This window comes from Neoarius graeffei, chromosome 20 (assembly GCF_027579695.1).
Source record: "Neoarius graeffei isolate fNeoGra1 chromosome 20, fNeoGra1.pri, whole genome shotgun sequence".
Lineage (NCBI taxonomy): Eukaryota > Metazoa > Chordata > Actinopteri > Siluriformes > Ariidae > Neoarius > Neoarius graeffei.
The window spans coordinates 33,783,414-33,805,502 of NC_083588.1; the positions used below are offsets into that span (position 1 = coordinate 33,783,414).

General features: G+C 41.6%; 1 protein-coding gene across 9 annotated transcripts in view; it reads right to left on the reverse strand.

Annotated features, from left to right (window-relative positions):
* Positions 1 to 22,089, reverse strand: part of LOC132868568 (TLC domain-containing protein 4-B-like) — a 92,386-nt gene that overhangs the window by 69,747 nt on the left and 550 nt on the right. For 4 of the 9 annotated variants that reach the window (XM_060901543.1, XM_060901542.1, XM_060901545.1 and 1 more), the window contains exons 2-3: positions 17,868 to 18,019; positions 14,077 to 14,166 (exon numbers count right to left, since the gene is read on the reverse strand). In XM_060901543.1, coding sequence (XP_060757526.1) covers positions 14,077 to 14,166; positions 17,868 to 18,013 — 236 coding nt within the window. In that variant the 5' untranslated portion in view covers positions 18,014 to 18,019. Of the gene's footprint in view, positions 1 to 13,990; positions 14,009 to 14,076; positions 14,167 to 17,867; positions 18,020 to 21,960; positions 21,993 to 22,089 lie in introns of those variants that run through there. The other 5 variants (XM_060901547.1, XM_060901540.1, XM_060901544.1 and 2 more) reach the window with 4 other exon arrangements.

Genomic DNA, 22,089 nt, shown 5'->3' on the forward strand with positions numbered 1-22,089 from the left:
ATAATGCCATATAAATCCTACAAACATTCAACCACTCCTTCTTCATATATCACACTAATGAGAATTTTGGACAGACAGAAGGATGCGTACAGGGACAGAGCACCAGACAGGTTGATGGAAAAAGCTTTAGAAAGCTAGAAAATGGGTCTTCAGTTTTTCCAAAATCTAATCAATTCATCTGCTGGTTATAATGATACTTCCATATAAAGCCTATAAACATTCAACTATTTGTTCTTAAAATATTGTGCTTATGAGAATCTTGGACGGACATTCAGACAGACGGAGAACTTGAAAACACGATACCTCTACCAATCAACGTGTCATTTGTCCTGTTTATGCCTCTTTTTCCACTGAAAAGGTTCAAAGACCAAGCACAGAGCAGCACAATTCCTGCCCCAATGGGCTTTTATTAGTACTTACTGCAGTTCCTAATTTTGACCACTAGGTCTCATCTCATCTCATCTCTAGCCGCTTTATCCTGTTCCATCTACAGGGTCGCAGGCAAGCTGGAGCCTATCCCAGCTGACTACGGGCGAAAGGCGGGGTACACCCTGGACAAGTCGCCAGGTCATCACAGGGCTGACACATAGACACAGACAACCATTCACACTCACATTCACACCTACGGTCAATTTAGAGTCACCAGTTAACCTAACCTGCATGTCTTTGGACTGCAGGGGAAACCGGAGCACCAGAGAAAACCCACGCGGACACGGGGAGAACATGCAAACTCCACACAGAAAGGCCCTCACTGGCCACGGGGCTCGAACCCGGACCTTCTTGCTGTGAGGTGACAGTGCTAACCACTACACCACCGTGCCGCCATGACTGCACATCATCAAGAGAAATCAGAAAATCAATAGAACCTGCAGTATATTTGTCAGTTAGCAACATTTCTATAAAATTGTTGGTCACTCAAAAGAGGCAATTTAAATGGAAGGTAAAATGTGTGGAATTGTGACTGAGGAAAAGATTAACATTTGTTAAATGGCTCTCTCAATGCTGAAGTTCTACTCATCTGCCCCGTGGATGAGCTGCCACACCAACTAATGCTACTTTAGTAACTGCTTAACACATTATAAAGAGAAAAACTAAAAGAGGAGCATTCATAAACTAACAAGTTGTTTTTAGTAGGAGCCACAGTTGTAAGAAAGTTGAGTGTGAGTACAAGTATGACGTCATTATATTATTTTTATGATATAATGAATATAATTGAAGTATGCAAAAATTAAATTTAATTCATTTGTGATTAAGCATGTCTCTATACATATGCGTTTCTATTCTGCTGTTACTAGAGCACCCAGTTTTTTTTCACACACGCAGAATACTACTAAATGGGTGTAGGTATAGGATTGTGTGAAACGTGTCTCAGCCTGCCTGTGATTCGTGATCAGATAAATAACTGACAAGTCTTATAAAGTGAAGAGCATGGGTTTGATCCCTGTTCATGCCTTAAGGCAGCCTTGTGCAGAGACGCACATGTTCTCCCTACATGATAATAAAGTTCTGTTCAAATAAAACGAGGGAGAGGCATGGTGGTACAGTGAGAAACACTGTTGCCTCACAACAAGCAACTTGACAGTTGATCAGGGCCTTTCTGTTGCCCCTTTTCCACCAAAGCAGTTCCAGGGCTGGCTCAGGGCCAGTGCTTAGTTTGGAACCGGGTTTTCTGTTTCCACTGACAAAAAACTGGCTCTGGGGCCAGAAAAAACAGTTCCAGGCTAGTGCCAACTCTCTGCTGGGCCAGAGGAAAGAACTGCTTACAGCGGGGGGGGGGGGGGGGGGGGGGGGGTGTTGTTAAAACCAACAACAATAGCAAGACCGCGAAAGGTCGCCATTTTTAAGCGACGAGAAGCAGCAGCTGTACAAACGCGAAGTCATCCATTATTACTGTTGTTGTTGCTTCTTCTTCTTCTCAGTGTTGTTGTTGCTTTGATGTTCGCGCCAAGGTTTATGCAAACGCAGCGACGTAACTGACGTGTACAGCAACATAACTGATGTATACAGCGACGTAACTGACGTGGCTCCCCTTAGCACCGCGAGCTATGGAAAAGCAAACTGGTTCTCAGCTGGCTCGCAAGTTGAACGAGTTGTGAACCAGCACCAGCACTGGCCCCGAACCAGCCCTGGAACTGATTTGGTGGAAAAGGGGTATGTGTGGACCTTGCACATTCTCCTCATGCCTGTGTGGGTTTCCTCTGGGTGCTCCGGTTTCCTTCCACAGTCCAAACACATGCGAATTAAGTCAAGTGGCTACTCTAAACTGCCCATAGGTGTGAACGTGAGTACGAATGGCTGTCTGTCTCTCTGTGTTAGCTGTGCAATAAACTGGTAATCTGTCCAGGGTGTACCCCACCTCTCACCCAGTGTCAGCTGGGATTGGCTCCAGCTCACCCGTGAACTGCACTGGATAAAAGTTATAGAGAATGAATGAATAAATGAATGAATAAATTTCAGTCAAGCAAAAATGTTAGTACACACTGACGATTACTAGGTTATTTCTTAAATACACATTTTTCTTTATCATTTTTACTTCCTGTATAATGCCTGTTGTAACTGTTCTACATTTCTATCTCCAAATTATGCACTTTATTGTAACAATATTCTCTTGGTTCTTTGTTTGTTTTTGCCAGCTGTGGCTCATGTGTATAGTGTGTAACGTGTATTCTTCATAGTAAAGTGACTCTGAAATCGATAGACAGTAAGTGGCAGGTGTTCAGTGGATAAGGTTGTGTGTGAAACTAGATGCCACAGTGAACACCGGGCTCAGTTACACCCGTAGATGTAGCCTTGGTCATCTTCACCAACCTTTTTGCCCCAGTGAAAGAGGCAAACTCCTTCTGTCTGCGCTACATTATATCTACTAAATCTGGCCTGCTCTCTCTCTCGCTCGCTCACAGTCTCATGGATCCAAAGTCTCAAGCTCCATTTAGCCACCAGACAAACTTTCACTGTCTGATGGCTTGGCAACTAGGCCTGTCGCGATATTCGATATACCGACTTGTCGTACGGTAAATGAACTCGGTCATTATTTTTTACAGCGATCTTGGCATTTACGCACTGTACCTCTACATAGGGAAGTCACCAGAGCATTAGCTTGATCCATTGACTGAATAAAACACCGCACTGTTTTCTGTCGTCTCACGCGGCTCTCTGTCAGAGGCGGAGCCTTATCCAGCCAGGGTATCCACTGAATGGGGAAAAGACAACACCACGTTGCTCCGTTGTACAGACCATAGGCGTAGAATCAGGTATGGACGGTATGGGCGTGTCCCTACCAATACTTCTGACTGAAGAAAAAAAAAAAAAAAATCACGCTCCGTGCGCAGTACACAAATAGTTACTGTCAGTTTCCACTGGGTGAAACCAAGCAAAATTCGCTCATGAATATTCGCTCTGGGGGCGTGGTCGCAAAAACAGCAAGCAAGTTCGGCTACCATGTCAATTAGCAAGTGCGGTTGCAGTGCAGTAACCGGCTGCTACCTAGCAAACTGTCCTTGAGGAATGTAACGTTAGATTAGCTCGTAAAATCAGTTAACAACAGTTCGTATTCAGTGTGTAAAAACGACAACATACGAACATGACTGTTTTCTAAGTTTGTGTGGCATGTAAATAACAATCCGACAAAAACTGGTGCTCATCAAGGTCACAAAGACATTATTAAATCATACCAAATTGTGCTAATGTTGGCTAATATTGCACCTAGTCTTGCTTGTGAAGTGCCTGCAAACTTTAGCAGTCCGTTAACCCTTAATTTGAAGTGCTTCAGTTAAGTCCTGACCAAGTTCGTGTAACATGACACATGTAAACAACAACAACCCGATGGTGATGTGGACATTAAAAGGTGTCTGGGCCACGAACAATCAAATAAAACATTTTCACGTAATAAGCATAGCAGCCTCCGCCTTCTTGATCAGAAATTTTGGTTACTCCCGCCTCTCTTTTGAAAACGTCACATACCGAGTACACACATACACTGAACTGATTGGTTTTCGAGGGGGTTCATTTGAAGCAGCAGGCTAAAAACTTTTCTCTGTAGATCCCGGTCACTCCCTCCTCTCCCCACTCTGGGCTCAAGATGACAACAAAAGGGCAATAACATAACCACCAATCAGAATTCAGATACATTCTGTTGCCAAGTAAAACTGTAACCTTTCAACGTGTCAAAAAAGTTCTAGAGACCTCGTCCTGTTTTACCGTTACATCAATCACATATCAGCTTAAACTGGCATTCTAAAACTAGTTAAAGATCACACAGAAGAGAGCCGACTCCCCCTGCCAGCTGAATGGAACGCAGAGTTTAAGGCTCCGTACGTGTTTTACTTCCATTTATGAGGGAAAGGAACATACACCCTCCCGACAGTCAATGCATTATTCGCTTGTAAAACACATTTGCAAATTGGTAGAATGAGTTAATCATCACATGCAAGATTTGCAATTAATCAAATGAATTGCATATTTTTATTATTATTATTCATGAATTACTACAGTTCTGAACTTCAAATTTTAAAAGTCTGGACTTTGGAGAGATGATGGAGACTCTTTTGGTGGAACACAACAGAGCAAAATATTGTGACCCTCTAATGTTGGCCTGAAGTTGGCGCCACTGGGGGTTGGCATTAGGGCTGCACGATTATGGAAAAAATGATAATCACGATTATCTTGATCAAAATTGTAACTGCGATTATTAAATCACGATTATTCTTGATGTTAGGGAAATCACTTAAATTTTATTTCACTATATTCAAACAAACAATATGAACAGCTTTCAGTGCAGAATGAAATTTAAAAGAGAAATTCTAATTTCCAAATGACAAATAAATGAAATTTATCCAAGAAATTACCAAAGGATGAAGGAACTGAAAACTCAATTGCAACAATTACATAGCATTATACTGAGGCCTACAAGTTTTTAGCTAGAAAGACCAGCCTATCAACATGCTCTGGCTTTAAACATGATCGAAGGCAGGTCACAACATCGCCTCCAGTGCTAAATAGTCTGTTGTTCCGACATAGTTAGCTTTTCTCTCTCACCTCAATCTGTTACCTACTCTCACGCTATCACCCCTTGAAGAAGATACCGCTGCACTGAAGCTCTGCTCACTTGGCTTGCTTGCTTATTTAGGCGGAGTAATGAAACCTTACATGCGTCGGTTCGCCCCCTAATGGTTTGGCGGAGTATTGGTCAAAAAGTGCTTGATCAGATATACAGCAGAGCTCGCATTTTAAATGGAAATAAATCGCGATTTTCATTTAATTTAATCGTGGCAGCCAAAATCGCGATTTTCGATTAAATTCGATTAATTGTGCAGCCATAGTTGGCATTGGGTTTATGTCCCCACCAATGTTAATACCAAACCTACGCCCTTGCCTACAAGTTCTCATTCTAATTGTTGTTACTTTTATCCAAATGACAGCAGGCAATACGTTGTTACTTTGCACTTTTTGTTTATCTGGGTACTAATCTTTGAGAAACTGGATTGGCAGAATGTTGCCTGTGAAGAAAAGAATGTCTTTTTATTACCCTGTGCCAAGTTAATATTTACTTAAGTGCAATTTTTAAGAGCCATAGATTGTATTTTATTTATTGTTTTGTGAGTGGTTTTGTTTGATTGATGTTTTATTTCTTTACGTTATTTATTTATATTTATATATTTTTACGTTCCACTGTTGAATTGAATAAGTTGACTTAATTAAAAAGTTTACTGTTCTTTGAAAGGGTGCATTTGCATGATTATTATTTTACTAGTGGCATAAAATTGTCTTGAAGACGTTAACAATAATATCGTTTATCACAATAATTTCTGAGACAATATATCGTCCAACAAAATCTGTTATCGTGACCGGCCTATTGGCAACCTGATCTGTCACTTCTCTCTACGTACATCAATGTAATACTCAGGTTCATTTAGATGCTGTCAAGGACACACCCAAATCAAACTACATACTATGCGACCACAACACAGACACAACTCCTGCTAAATCTGAATATATGCTAGCATGCTAAACGCTTGCCCCCATGCCTTCTTGGGCAGCAATATTTTAGACTTAGAACACAGCTCTATCTTTCATCTGCCTAGTGTTCAGCATTTTATCACATTCAAAAGTCTATCCCAAAGTCTATCTGACCATGTACAAGATCATCTTGCTTACACACATTATTTTCACAAGTACATGTTAAAGCATGCTTTTCCTCCCAAGCCAACCCCATGCTCATAATGCTGAAAAAGTGTAATTTTTTTGTCTCATCTCATCTCATTATCTCTAGCCGCTTTATCCTTCTACAGGGTCGCAGGCAAGCTGGAGCCTATCCCAGCTGACTACGGGCGAAAGGCGGGGTACACCCTGGACAAGTCGCCAGGTCATCACAGGGCTGACACAGAGACACAGACAACCATTCACACTCACATTCACACCTACGGTCAATTTAGAGTCACCAGTTAACCTAACCTGCATGTCTTTGGACTGTGGGGGAAACCGGAGCACCCAGAGGAAACCCACGCGGACACGGGGAGAACATGCAAACTCCGCACAGAAAGGCCCTCGCCGGCCCCGGGGCTCGAACCCAGGACCTTCTTGCTGTGAGGTGACAGCGCTAACCACTACACCACCGTGCCGCCGTAATTTTTTTGTGTCTATCAATTTGTGCAGTTCCACTCTCTGTAAATGGATGCAAGTTAATAAGTGAGTTGCATACAGTTTCAAGCTCACTGGGGTACACGGGAGCATGTTCTGAGCAGTCCTCATGTCATTTAAAATACCTGAAGCGCTAAACCAGTAGGACTGGATTTGTTTAAAGCCAAATGTTCCAACCTGCAATCAGGGCAAAACCGTGATGATATCTTTAGAGCACCACACCTTTCCAGGATTCTGCTAGACACAATATTCCTGTTTTAAAGTCAGTGTACTTGACAATTACGACTTAAAGCAGATACGCAGAACCATGGCCTCACTTTCGTTTATAAATGCCTTGAGACCTCAAGAATGGCACAGGAATAGTTTTGTGTTAACAATAAATCTAATATAGTCATTTTTATGATTAAAGTGATTCATATAAGTAGCGGTCTGAGTGAATGACCTTGACGTCCGTGACGTCACAGCAGGAAATCTATCGGTCTCATCGCCATTTCCGCTATACTAAAACACAGCTGACTGCAACTCCAATCCTCCATTTTAAACTAATTTATCGCCATGCCACGTAGATGTGTTGCTGGCGGGTGCAGCAATATGACAGAAGGTGGATTTACATTGGATTCATGGTCCAAGAATGTTCAAACCGCAAAGATTTGGACACATTTTGCGAGAAGTTCATGGGCACATTGGGCGCCTATGCACTGGTCTCTCCTCTGCTCTGCACATTTTACTGAAGACTCGTAAGAAATCTCTGATCTGTTGAGGAGCGTTGGCTATAAGCCTTTATTGAAAGAGGGTGGAGTACCAACAATTAAATAAAACTACAAGAAAAGGAAAGTAAGTTCAGTTGCATCAGTTCTCCCGGAGCGTGAGCCGAGGGTTGCTGGTAAAACCCGGGACGGAACGGGCAGTGACCTCCCCACGGTTGTTGCTAAAACCGGTGATGTCCCGTCCCGGGTTTTAGTAATTGCCTGAGCCGAGCAGTAATGGCGGAATACTCCGTATGGAGAAAATGGAGAATGAATGAACCAGCTGTCTGATTTCTGCGCGGGATATTGCTGCCATCTCGCCCTTACGTGGAAGAAGCGAATGAACAGAGAACTGAACAAACAACTGAAAGTCAGATTGTTTCAAAACAATCGGCCACAAGATCGGCCTTCAAGAAGCGAGAACACAGACGGGTAAGCTCCGACTCTCATTTGGTTTAAAAAACAACAAAAACCACCACACGTTGTTTACCTGAATTTAGATTAAGACATGTAACTTGTATTGTGTGTTTAAGATTAATTAATTTGCTTCAGAATGTGATTATCTCAGTTCATCTGATTATTTAATTAGCCTTTTACATTTTATCAGTGAAAATGCATGCATGTACATGCATGTTGCATAAGTTATAACACCTATCCTGTTTTAATGAGATTCAACCCACAATCAATGAAGTCAAATCAGTCTTAGTTGAGCAAGTCGGTAACAGTATTTCTTACTTCCACCATAAATTTTTATTTATATGACCTTGGCCTATAGCTGTCAAAGGCCTTGGCCTTAAAACCGGTTACCGCTGTGACGTCAAACATTCAGGGCTGGCTGGCTGAGCGGGGCAGCTCAAATGCCAACTTTGCGGTCGATTTTAACTCTCAAAAATAATTTTTTTAATTCCCATTTATATAGCATACAAGAGTCAAGGATGGAGATACTATCCACTCAGGAATTTATTTAAAAATAAAGGTTCTGCATATCTGCTTTAAGGACTAATTGAAGGACTTCAAAAGTCTCCTTAGAAAGTGGAACCTCACCATGGAGTTTCCTGCTTAACACAGTCCCACTGCTACACTAAGCAGGATATTGGATATGGATTTTTTTTTTGTACGTTTGTAAGTTTAAGTAAGCAGAATGAGATGTGGCTAATCTAAGAGGAAATGTGTAGCCTCATGCTACTGAACTTTGTCATAAGTCAAATATTCACTGTTGTTATCAGACCGTTTCTATCAATGTGTTGCAACAGACATAATACACAGCTCTACAGGGGAACTGGTCTTATTAGCCTGTTAACTAGTGTGTAAAAGAAAATCTACAGTACATTGATTTATCTTACAAACTACCAGTGGAATACATTAAACTTCAGAATTAATTGCACCTTCATGAAAATGAGACACATTTTCAATTACAAAAAAATAAGCAAAAACAATTCTCAAAAATTGGCAAAATTAACGGCTCTGTAATAAACATTTTTAAAAATGCTAACAAGTTGTCATATTTTGGGAGGAAATATTATTTTCCTTCAGTCTCTTTAGGAATCCCTAAATTTCCTGCTTCCCTGGAAAATATACAATATACGGCCAGACACCTGACCATTACAGCCATTTGTGCTTTTTGAACATCCTATTCCAGATTTAGTCCCCCTTTGCTGCTGGAGTATAGCTGTAGGGACTGGTGCTCATTCAACCACAAGAGCATCAGTGAGGTCAGGTACAGCTGTTGGACGAGGAGGCCTGGGGCATATTCGGCATTCCAGTTCATCCCAAAGGTGTTCAGTGGGGTTGGGGTCAAGGCTCTGTGCAGGCCACTAAAGTTCTTCCACTCCAACCTTGGCAAACCATGTTTTCATGGAGCTCTTTTTGTGCAGAAGGGTATTTTCATGCTGGAACAGGTTTAGGCCCCTTAGTTCTAGTGTAGGGAAACTAATACTACAGCATATAAAAAAAGATACAATTGTGTGCTTCCAACTTTGTTGCAACAGTTTGGGAAACACCCACATATGGGTGTGAGCAACCTGATAACCTACTCAAAACACACAAACTTTTGGCCATATAGTGTACAAGTGGTTATACACATCTAAAACCCCTTTATCATTCATTAGCACTGGGGAAACACCAAGAAGCTTTGCTGCTGATATGCACAAAAAACACAAGCAGCTCATGAAGCAGTACATAATTCAAAAATACAATTAAGCAAAAATCACAGCCATAAGCCACAAAAAGTTGTAAAAGTCTGTAAGAGCCGAAACTCTACCAGGAAGTGGATGCATGCAAAACTGTGGCTTCACCAATTATTAGTTGTGTTAATAAAAAACAGCATTTTCCAGGAAGAAGTGCTCACCATTAAATTTGTTTGAAAAATAAGAAAAAAAAATACAACTGTATATCCAAAAATCTTACTGAATATATATATATATAATGTTAATTACTTCTGCTCATTTTCTTAAAGGTGCCAATAATTCTGGAGTTGATGGTAATGCAGTATTCACCACAGGAAGCTATACAATGTGCTTCTGCCAGTTACCAAAAACGTACAGAAAGACAAAAAGAAAATAAAAGGCCAGTTTGAAACCATGTATACAACTGACTGAGTGAATCAGTGCTATGCTTTCAGTAAATCATGTGACACGTATTCATAGATTGTATTCAACAAGACACAAGAAAAAGATATCAGAAATTCTCAAGAGACACAAAGGTGTGGGATTGTGAAGGGAACTTTTCTGACAAAGGAAAAAAAAATGCATTTCAGAACATCACACAGAACAGGCACACCTCAAGAAACATTGTCACAAAAGCACAGACATGCAGACAGCTGTTAGAAAGGAGCATGCACATGCGTCTATGTCTAAAGGCTTTTCAAAAGCTTTGACAAGACAAGCTTTTCCCTGAAGGTGTGGTAGTGATAGTCGGGGTTCACTGCAGCCTCCTCATTTCCTTCAGTCTCTCATTTTTTGCCTCATAAGCATTTGCTGGCTGAGGCAGCTCTGAGGCACAATGAGACAAAGACTAGTGGGGGTCAAGTGAGTGTCACATGATGTGAGGGAGAGAGAGTCTGGGCATCTGAGAAAGAGCCAGAGAAAGAGAAATGGGGAGGCTGTTGTGTGCTGTGAAAAGGCGCGTTGTTGGCAGAACTAAGAGCTCTCTGATTCAGAGGAAGACAGAATGAAATAGAGAGGCCAGTAGAGACAGACAGCTAGATGACATAGATGGAGGAAAAACAGCCATATGGGAGGGCAATTCAGAGAAGTAGGAAGAGCAGAAGGATAGATAGACAGACAGACAGACAGACAGACAGACAGATAAAGGAGTTAGATAGGCAGAAGGATGGAAAAAAGGGGAAGTGACATGGAGAGATTGGGGAAAAACAGGGAGACCACAACGGAGACATTACCATTCTTCTCTTTCAGGATGCAAAGATGCAGACCAGACAGGCAGCAGGCAAAAAAAAAAAAAAAAAAAAAACAGAAACAGAAAAGAACAGAAGAACAGAAACAGAGAGAAAGACAAGAGGACAAACAAATATGAGAGAGCCGTTCTGTGCTTAGAGAGGTCAAGACACACCTCCAAAACTCCAGCCTCACAATGCAGGAGCACTTTAACATACCCATTAGGCACATTTCCACTGCAAGAACCTTTTCAGGAACCAAGTAATTTTAGAAACCAGGGCCTGTTTAGTTCCTGTGCCAGTTTATTTTCAGTATTTATTTATTTTTAAAGTAAATGGAAACTACCATACTTTTCTATGTGGGAGTAACTTCTGTGGTGAAGGTTGCTGCAGTAAGCATTACTAACTGGTAAACTTTAGTGATCTTTATTTATTTATTTACCCAGAATGAGCTTCCAACCTTTTTATGATGTGCAACCAGAACATATGAACACTGCACAAACTAGTTTGGACATACCTTCTAATTCAATGGTTTCCTTTATTTTTATTAATTAAAAGACACTTCATGTCTTAAAGTAATGACGGATGTCGTTTCCCTTTACTCAGTTGAGTGGTTCTTGACACGTATTACTACAGTTGTGGAATCGGGCTATTTGCTGTATTTTTATTATTTACTATTTACTGTTTGATCTCAAATGCATTAAGAAGGCAAGAAATTCCACTAATTAACTTTTGATGAGGCACATCTGTTAATTGAAAAGCATTCCAGATGACTACCTCATGAAGCTGGTTAAGGTAATGCCAATAGCGTGCAAAGGGTCAAGGTAAACAGTGGCTCCTTTGAAGAATCTAAAATATGAAACATTTTGTTTAACGCTTTTTCATTTACCACATAATTCCATACATGTTTCTTATGTTATCTGATAGTTTTGATGTCTTCAAGTATTGTTCTACAATACAGACAATAATCAAAGTAACAGAAACCCCTATGAATAAGTACCGGTAGGTGTGTCCAAATTTTTGACTGGTACTGTACATTGTTAGTTTAACTTTCCTTAAAGGTCCCATGGCATGAAATTTTCACTTTCTGAGGTTTTTTAACGTTAAAATGAGTTCCTCTGACCTTCTTAAGTCACCCCAGTGGCTAGAAATGTCATAATGTGTAAACCAAACTATGCCCACCCTTTGTCAACATTTGAGAATGGCGCGTCAAAATGGCGCGTTGATAGGCTCTTCCCTTTACAACATCAGCAAGGGAGATGATCCCCACGCCCCCCCTCTGGATTCCCACCCACTGCATGGATTGCCCGCCCAGCTCAAAAGTTGCCACCATAGATACGTCACTTCAATTTTGTAGTGAGGAGACCATAGAGGACACAACAACATGGCACCACCTAAGCGAGTGAAACATGGAAATTGCGCTGTACATGGATGTGACAACACAGAAAGGAGTCTGTTTTTACTGCCGACGGGAGAGCCCCTGAAGACGCAGTGGCTTAATTTTATTTACTCCAATAATACGCCGTCGAGTCTACCTAAGACGGTGTATGTTTGTCGGAAGCATTTTCCTGATGAATGTTTCCACAACTTGGGACAGTACAGGGCAGGTTTTGCACATCAACTGTCACTGAAGCCTGGGTCCGTACCAAGCATCCCTGCCGCATCAGCCACAAACACCGAACAAGTAAGTGTATAACTGTTAAGTCGTTTTGCTGTGTTTTAAAATCGGTGCGTTAGCCTTGCAATGGCTACATTAGCTCTGCAGCTAACCGCTTCCTGCAGTTAGCCAGGTACTCTGCGCTACAAAACCAAAAAGCATGCAGCATGCTCTGTTAAACTGAGTTTAGTCTGGAAATTGACTGTAACACAGGTAGCATGCCCGCAGCTTGGTCAAGCCCCTCCCCCCATGGCCTGCCCCCACCCTCTACCCTTCCCCGCCTCTATGCTTCTCATTAGCAAAACGACGCACTGGGAAAAGGGCTGAAATGGGGCTTTCTCCCAGGAGGCTACATCTACGTGCCGAGGGTTCATTTCGAGAAAGGCTGCAGATATAACATCCGGAAACCTCCACGAGCCCGTTTAAAGCATCAACAAACCACCATGCCATGGGTCCTTTAAAGTGCTCACTTTACTTCAGTCCAGGGTAACTATGTTAGTTACCCTGGACTGAAGAAGGCTTGCGGTGGAGAAGAGTGGGGTTTGTTTCACTAAAGAAAAGTATTTACATACAGCTGTAAGTAAAATAGGTTTCATTGCCTTCATTGTGCAGGAATCCCTTGTTGTCAAGGATCAATAATGGCTGATTGTCAAATTATTTTCATCACGTTATTCTTATGTTATTTTTGTTATGTTTTCTTAAGTTATTTTCGTAACATTATTTTCTCCAACCCAGGCTTGTAGACCTTTTTCTCGCCTGGCCAGCGTTTGCTGCAGTATTGGTTGCTGCCACTAGCAATAAACTCTTCGGGCTGAGTTTTATGTTTGAGATGCCTTATCAGGTAACTTGTATTATATGAAGACGCTGTGTTAGCTCCTCTTGATATTTTCATAGAGCACAGTTTGCAGTCGCCTTACATCATTAATCACGAAATACGAAAAGATCATTGTCATTCTATGTTGTTTGTTCATTAGCACAACAACCTACAGTGTCACCTGGTATTGATTGTTGGTAACTCAGCATTTTTTACATGTACGAGTATCAGTAAATGATCACAGTATCAGATGGATACCTGATACCAGTACTGATAACGATGCATCCCTAAACAACGTCATCTAACAACAAAGCAAAAGTAATCAAGAACCACAAACACCTCCATGTTATCTGTATGGCTGTAATTTTGCTGTACTCTGACACTTTGTCTCCCTTATATTATACATTACATTATAGTCTGTGCAGTGTGGTGGAAATATAAAACCAAAAGACTCCTAAAACTCTCTCTGATCATAGCCCAAAATCTGTTCCTCAGAAGGTTCCAGAATCTCAGTGGAAACACGCCTAATCATGTGAAGGGGACAATGCTTCACTGAACAGTCCAGAGGAAACTTTGATCTATTCAGACTTTAGGAATCTTAACAGAAAAGTTAAATGATCACTAAACTTGCCACAGCAAGTTTCAATTTTGGAATCTTTACCAACAATCCGAGTTTCCACAGAAAAGCAGTGCTCACTGGTAAAATTTACAAATGACACATAACCAAATTAGTCTCAAGCTCTCACTAAATGCTTGGAGGGTGATGATCAGTGTGAAGTGTGTGGAGATGAATGAGCAGCATTCCCCTTTAAGCTCCTTGTCTTCCTCTTACCAGACTGGATCTGCGTTGACTGCGTCATCAAACCACAGGATGTAAAGGCAGAAAAGCCCAACAATCACAGCATGGACAGTGGACACAAGCCTAGGGAGGTAATATTAAGTCAGTATTTTGAAGACACAGAAATGTTCAGTACTCCTGTCTGACAGCTAACGATGCAGTGATGGGATTGGGTGGAACAGCATTATGCAGACTCTGGAGAAATTTTGCTTTGGGTATTAAAAAACACGAGGCACTTTAAATTTGCCTCTCCTATACCTGAGGTTTCAACAACAGCAGATGAAAGTGAAAACATTCCTTCTTTCATAGTAAGAAAGAAACAGGATTGACAGTTGCTTATTGCTATTGACTACAGTATCAGGAAGTCTGCAGCTGTGCTGAAGAAGTCTCTGAGTGGCACAAGTCTGCCAGAAAGACATCAGTTGAGAAATGATGGAGTGCAGCGTTAAAATGTTTTAAGCTCATAATGCGTATGGAGCTCTTACAGAAATATGCACGCTGAGTGCAAAGATGTGTGTAGCTGCATTTCACAAACGCCAACGGAAACCTTTCTTCATGAACAGACACACTTGTACTTCAGATACTGTCCAGGTTAAACGTAAAGTTTAGGAGTCTTTCTTTTTAAAAGTTCAAATCCCTTTCAATAGCAGAGTCTGTAAAACCAAGGCAAACTTTTGTCATAGTCTTTTCCCATCTTAAAGGAAAACTCCACCCTGAAACACAAAATATTTTTATGTTGAATTACGTATATGTGCTGTGTTGAGTGACTCTGGTGCTGTGTTTTCTTTTTTTTCTTGGCTGTTGTGTGTTGCTCTGATGTCACATTGTAATTGCTAGCACAGTAACAATGGCATTTAATAGGAGAAAAAAAATAAATAAAAACAAATCTCATAGGCAAGTGATAACAGACAACAAGAGCTAATTTTCTCACTAATCATTTCCAGTGTAATCCAACACAGAAGTAACGAACACAGCAAAACACTGGACTCAAGTTTACGGAATGCAATGACGATGCGTTTGTGCAGAATTATAGCAGAGACTAGGCCCAGCTAGTTAGTGATTCATGAGACGTTGGTATTAGAATGAAAGTTTAAGTAGAGCGTACAGATGAGGATGTGAGCGAGCTGGACAGTCTAAACCACCGCTGCATCACTCTCTTTAGGTAGAGATGAAGTGAGGGCTAAAACTAATGCTGTGTTTGTGGTGCCTTCAGGTCGTAATGATGTCATTTCCCACCTTTGCTCCATCAGAGCACATAAAACTTATTACAAAAGCTACTTTAAAGACATATTTACAGTTAAAGGCCTGAGTGGTTATTGGTACTGTTCTACTACCATGAACTTTAAACATTCATGTAATATTTTAGACTGAAACTGCAGTAGAGCAACAACAGCAGGCAACAGCGAGTAGCATTAGCAACAACTGAAGAAAACATGTTAATTATTAAGAACAACATGAAAGTCTGGATTTTTCCTTGATACTACACAATTGTACAGAGAATACACAAGTGTTGAATCCACCATTGTGATCTTTTACAGCTTTGCACCTTTCAGACATAAGACAAAGTACTGAACCAATGAGAGACTGTGAGACACATTCAGCAACACAAAGGACACCAGAGCTGTATGTGAATGGTGCATGGCATATTATAGGAATAACTAAGATGAACAAACACAACATAATTTAAACATGTTCAGTGTAGGATAATGTTATACTGATTATCTTGAACTGGATGTGATCTATCATGTTCGTGTAATTTTCTCACTAATCGTTTCCAGTGTAATCCAACATAGAAGTAATGAACACAGCAAAACACTAGACTCAAGTTTACAGAATGCAATGACGATGCGTTTGTGCAGAATTATAGCAGAGACTAGGCCCAGCTAGTTAGTGATTTATGAGACGTTGGTATTAGAATGAAAGTTTAAAGGTCATAGGCAAGAGTCAGAGGTGGAACGTAGAATATCAACTTTATTTTCTAGAACAACAACCCAAAAAGTGAATTCAATCCTCCTGGTGTCTAATTTGCACCCTAAAATTGAATAAAACAATTAAAATATACTGGTTTGCGCAAGTTCCGAAGGTTTGTTTACATCTCATTTATGCCCACTTTTACCGCCAGGAGACAGTCATCGTGACGTCATTCAAGGCAAACAGACTGGGAGCAGTTCTGTGTTTACTTGCGAACCGAGCACACGTGTACGGACTTTGGTTGTGAGAGGTTGTGTAAAATGTCTGAAAGCGATAGCGATTTTGAAGTAGGAACTCTCCAAATTGAATACCGAGAGGTGAAACCATATATGTATGAACCTATGGCCGTTGTGAAGTGATCGGTGAATGTGGCTCACTGGTTTGACCATGCGGCCTCGGAATCGGACAGCGACTCGGCCGACTCTGATCCCGGTGACCCCGGACCTCAACAAGACTCGCGCCCAAACGATTTATCCAGGTAGTTATGATAAATTCTTACTTTTGTCGTAATACTAAATAAGAGCCCTTTTGAAGAATAATTAAACCACACAGACACACACATAATCCCTATAATATCTCATCTCATTATCTCTAGCCGCTTTATCCTGTTCTACAGGGTCGCAGGCAAGCTGGAGCCTATCCCAGCTGACTACGGGCGAAAGGCGGGGTACACCCTGGACAAGTTGCCAGGTCATCACAGGACTGATACATAGACACAGACAACCAATCACACTCACATTCACACCTACGGTCAATTTAGAGTCACCAGTTAACCTAACCTGCATGTCTTTGGACTGTGGGGGAAACCGGAGCACCCGGAGGAAACCCACGCGGACACGGGGAGAACATGCAAACTCCGCACAGAAAGGCCCTCGCCGGCCATGGGGCTCGAACCCAGGACCTTCTTGCTGTGAGGCGACAGCGCTAACCACTACACCACCGTGCCGCCCATCCCTATAATATAATGTGGATTAATTTATATTGCTAATATAATATATTGATAATAGTAATACAAGCATTATACTATTTACACGCTACTCTAAGCGAGGAAATGTCCCTTTTGTCTCATTTCCACAATGATTGTACAGGATCCCTCAAGATTCTTGACTTGTCAATTGCAAGCAAAGGTAAAAATGTTTACCTCCAATCTTCTCCTTTTTGCTTGAGCATTGCTGCTCCGTTTCTTCTTTGACTGCTTGATTTTGTGTTCGAATTTTGTCAGAACAGCGTCAGGTTTGAGCCTTCTCTGTCCGACACTGACACCTAAACTCTCCAACAGATGAGGATTCTTCAAAAATGAATCAATGCTCCTCCTCGAAGTGATCGGAGTACAGAGTGCCGTATTTACCCGGCTGCCAACCCTCTCGCTTCACACGCACAATCCACTCTCTCCACCTCTTCTCTTGGAAAAAGGTAAAAACTTCTTCCTGAACCGGTCCCGTTGTTGCAGTTCACTGCACAACAGTAAGGCATGTTTTTTCTTTGGAAATTCCCGAACGCACGTCTGCACTCAAGCCAAACAGCAATACAAATAAGCGGAAGTGGACTCAACTCAAGCAATTTGTTTGCCATGAATGACGTCATGCGTCGAGTGGTCACGAAAATCGCTGAGCAGAAATTCGCCGCGATCCGCGCTAACTTATTCTAGCTTATTATTACTTATTAACAATACTACTTGGGACCAGAAGAAAATTACAGAGGGTTTTTTAACATAAAAGTTTCAAATGTGCATAAATTGAAAACCTTTGCCTATGACCTTTAAGTAGTGTACAGAACAGTATACACTCTAGTAGAACAGTGTGTGTATATAATACCTGGAGTTCCACTCATTGATTTTGTTGGGTGGGAGTTTCTCATAGCCTTGTGTTAACACAGACGATAGTAATGGGCTGATGCCAGAGAAAAACACCTGGAACCCGATGAAGCTTCCAGCCACCACGTACAACTCTCTTGCCTCCATCACTACCTGCAACAAACACAAATCAGACAGTGAGCAGACGTGATGTTTTTCTTAAAAATAAATAAATAAATAAATAAATAAATAAATAGAAGACGACCCCCCCCCACACACACAGATTTTATATCTGTCTTAGTGTCTGAATCACTGAATTATAATAACTGCACATTCTCTCTGGTACAGAGCTGAACTGTAGTAAAATAAACGTGTTCTCCAGAAAACACCACAGACTATTTCAGGCAGCATTTTTCTCCACAAGGGAACATGTTACTGCAATTGTAGCTAAGATTGCACTGATGAAAAGAGCTATACGTGATTAATATGAACTAGAACTGATTATCATCTCATTATCTCTAGCCGCTTTATCCTTCTACAGGGTCGCAGGCAAGCTGAAGCCTATCCCAGCGGACTACGGGCGAAAGGCGGGGTACACCCTGGACAAGTCGCCAGGCCATCACAGGGCTGACACATAGACACAGACAACCATTCACACTCACACCTACGGTCAATTTAGAGTCACCAGTTAACCTAACCTGCATGTCTTTGGACTGTGGGGGAAACCGGAGCACCCGGAGGAAACCCACGCGGACACGGGGAGAACATGCAAACTCCACACAGAAAGGCCCTCGCCGGCCCCGGGGCTCGAACCCAGGACCTTCTTGCTGTGAGGCGACAGCGCTAACCACTACACCACCGTGCTGCCTAGAACTGATTATCCCTATATATAATCAGGAAATGAAGACCACGCCTTAGCAAATGACACAGACTGAGAAATAAGGGGGAATCCAGTTAGCAATAAAGGGAAGCATGTACAAACATATAGTTAGACATGTTAGAAATTGAAGTTAAATGGTTTGAAAAAAATATATGTGAAAGTGATATGTATCATACAGAATTTTTCCTTGTAAGGAATGAAATTGAAAACAGACATGGTATGTGTGCGCTGTTTTAGAGTAGGGTCAATGTCTCTCAGTACACTCTGGAAAAGCTATCATGAGTGCTCTGGGGTTTCTTCAGTTCACTTTCAAATGTCTCCCCCTATCTCTCTGTGCACCCTCTCTCTCTCTCTCTCTCACACACACACACACACACACACACACACACACACACTTATAAGCAGTCTGTTACATTTACTTTTTGTTAGCTTCAAATCCAGACTGCTAGAGGGCAATACAGTATGGAACAAAAATGTCACACTGGCTCATCAACACACATTGAGCTAAACAATAATTCTGAAATAACACAAAAATCCTCATTCCTGAAGAATTCTGTGGTAGGCCAGGGTCTATATTTCCCCTATACATGCACATCACAATCTATGATGATGATCATCATCATCATCATCAGGGCGGCCTCAGCCAAGCTGCACACCTAGCTGTCCAATTCTCACGATCCAGCATACAGTTGGCTAGCTCGACAATGTCGGCCGCCCCTGCGTCCCCCTTCAAAGTGTCCAAGAATGTTGTTACTGGGCGTCCAGGCCGGCGAGAGCCGTGGGTTGGCTCCCACAAAACTAGATGGCTTGCTGGCAGATCGCTGTGGCGGAAACAGTGGCCTGCAAGGCCAAGCCTGCGCCAGGCAACCTTGTCTGTGATCTTGGGCAGGTCGCCATATAGGACTTTGTTGGAGATATGGTCCTGCCAGTTGACGTTCAATACAACTCGCAACATGCGGGTGTATGAGCCGTCCAGCGACTTCTGAAGGGATGTATTCAGTGCCCAGCACTCGCTTCCATATAGAAGTATGGGTTCCACGGTGGCGCGGAAGAGTTTGATCTTGAGATCTTGTGGCATGCTTGATTTCCAGACAGCCTTCATATCGTTTAGGGATCTCCAAGCGAGTGCCTTGCGCACCTTCATATCACAACTCGTGGAGCTGACCCAGGAGCCTAGGTATTTGAAGTCGGCTACTTCCTCCAAAGGGCTGCCGTTTGTCGTCACTAGAGGAGTTGTGGGGACATTGAAAGACATCACTTTGGTCTTCTGCTCATTGACAGTGAGTCCGATCTGGCGACACTCCTCCTCCACGAGCGTCAGCAGTCTCTGAGCCTGTAAGACATCATTAGATAGTAGAACAATGTCATCGGCATATTCGAGATCTGCAAGCACCTTTGCCGGGTGCCTGTGCGACCTGTGCGGAGTTAATGTGAGACCAAGTTCCGCCTCTCTCCCGGTGATGGCTTTGCGAAGGGCATAGTCCAGAATGATGACAAATAGGAATGGTGCCAATGCGTCACCCTGGAGTACAATTGACAATCTATGAGGCTTAATTTAAACAACCTTACACATCAATCACTTATCTTTAATCTTGGACCACATTCATACACTGAATTTTTGGTACATTTGATCACTGTTTAAATAATCACAGTGTCTCCACCAATATGATCTGACAAGGAAATAAAACACACACACGCACAAAAAAAATCCACATTTCAGAATTTCCACAAGAAACACGACCTTTTCCTGAGACTGGCCATAGTCCTGTGTTGCAAAGCTCTACATAGTCAGACTCTGTTAACAAAACAATGGACTACAATCCCAAAATCAGATTAAAATGCCAGCATAAACCAAATCCCTTGTGCGTGTTAACATACTTGGCCAATAAACATGATTCTGAAGAACAATGAGCAACACCTTTTCCCTGACGAAATGTTAAATAATTAATCTAGCTTGATGCAGTAACAATAGGTCATTGATTAGGGTGCATGGAAAGAACAATGATCAAATGACTCGCTGACATTCTCTTTCTTTTATCATGAAATGGAGACATTGCTGTTCCATCCAGCCCTTAAGACAAAAGTCCACCATGACTGTTACATACTGGGGGATTAAAAAAAAACAAAAAAACCCTGAACATTCACAACAGATTCAGCTACTGTAAAATGACTGGATGTGAAAATGTTTGATTAATAGTGTTCCCTGCTGTATGATATGCTAATGAACTGGTCTAAAAAGATAAAAGACGATGCGAATGAATTAATGACACAAATGGAATGAGACATCAATTGTAGAAGCATTAAAATGCCATATTGAGTGAATTCAATAATTCAAGTTAAAAACGCACCACAGCGAGCCACACATGCCTTAACACAGGATGGATATACAGGAGGAATCCTGGCAAGGTACAGTATAAAACTTAATACAGTAGAGTATTTCATAGTCACACCAGGATTTTATTTCAACCACATTCTTTTCACATTTAACCAAAAGACCAAAGAGCGAAGCAAGAAATAGCATGAAATCCAGTGTACTGCCATCAAGGCCCATACCTTGTATCGGACCATTTTACAATCTAAGCGACTTTAGTATTTATGCTGTGAATGTGTGTAATGCTGACTGATGGACGTAAATAATGCTTGTTAACAGAGAACACGTCTTGTTTCAAAAGAAAGCCACCATCATGCTGTTAATTATCTGCATAACTTGGGGAGGGGGGGGGGGGGGGGGGGAGAAAACCTTACAGAGAGAGTCAGTATGAGGACGGGAGTATTGAATCGGTCTCAGGTATCAGCTGAAACCCAGAGGTGTATTGATGGGATCTGGTCAGAAATGGAAAAAGGGCAGATCATTGCATCATGACACTGAAGATCCACGCAAACACTGAACCTGTGGGACATCTCTTTGTTAGCAGTAAGAAGGGGGAAAAAAACCATTTTAACAAACTACATTCTTGTATTTTTGATTATTATGATAATGAGGCATCTTCAATTTATGATCGATCATGTACTGATATATATATATATATATATATATATATATATATATATATATAAGGCAAACGTTACACACATGTCTACACAGAACAGCAGACTGGAATTCAAATGCCAGAAAATGCGACACTGGTAGTTATGCACAAGCACACACACACAATATATGTTTCTAAAGCTGTAACCAACTGTAGTCGTAAAATGCCAAATGTTTGAAAAAAAAACCAAAACGTGTCTAACCAACCTGAGCACCTCTTTTTGTCCAGAGGCGCTGGACTGCAGGCAAGGAAAACACACAAAGCTACCAAACAGCCGCAGCAGCAACACGGTTACATACCGGAAGTATGTTACACAAACACACACATACATACAT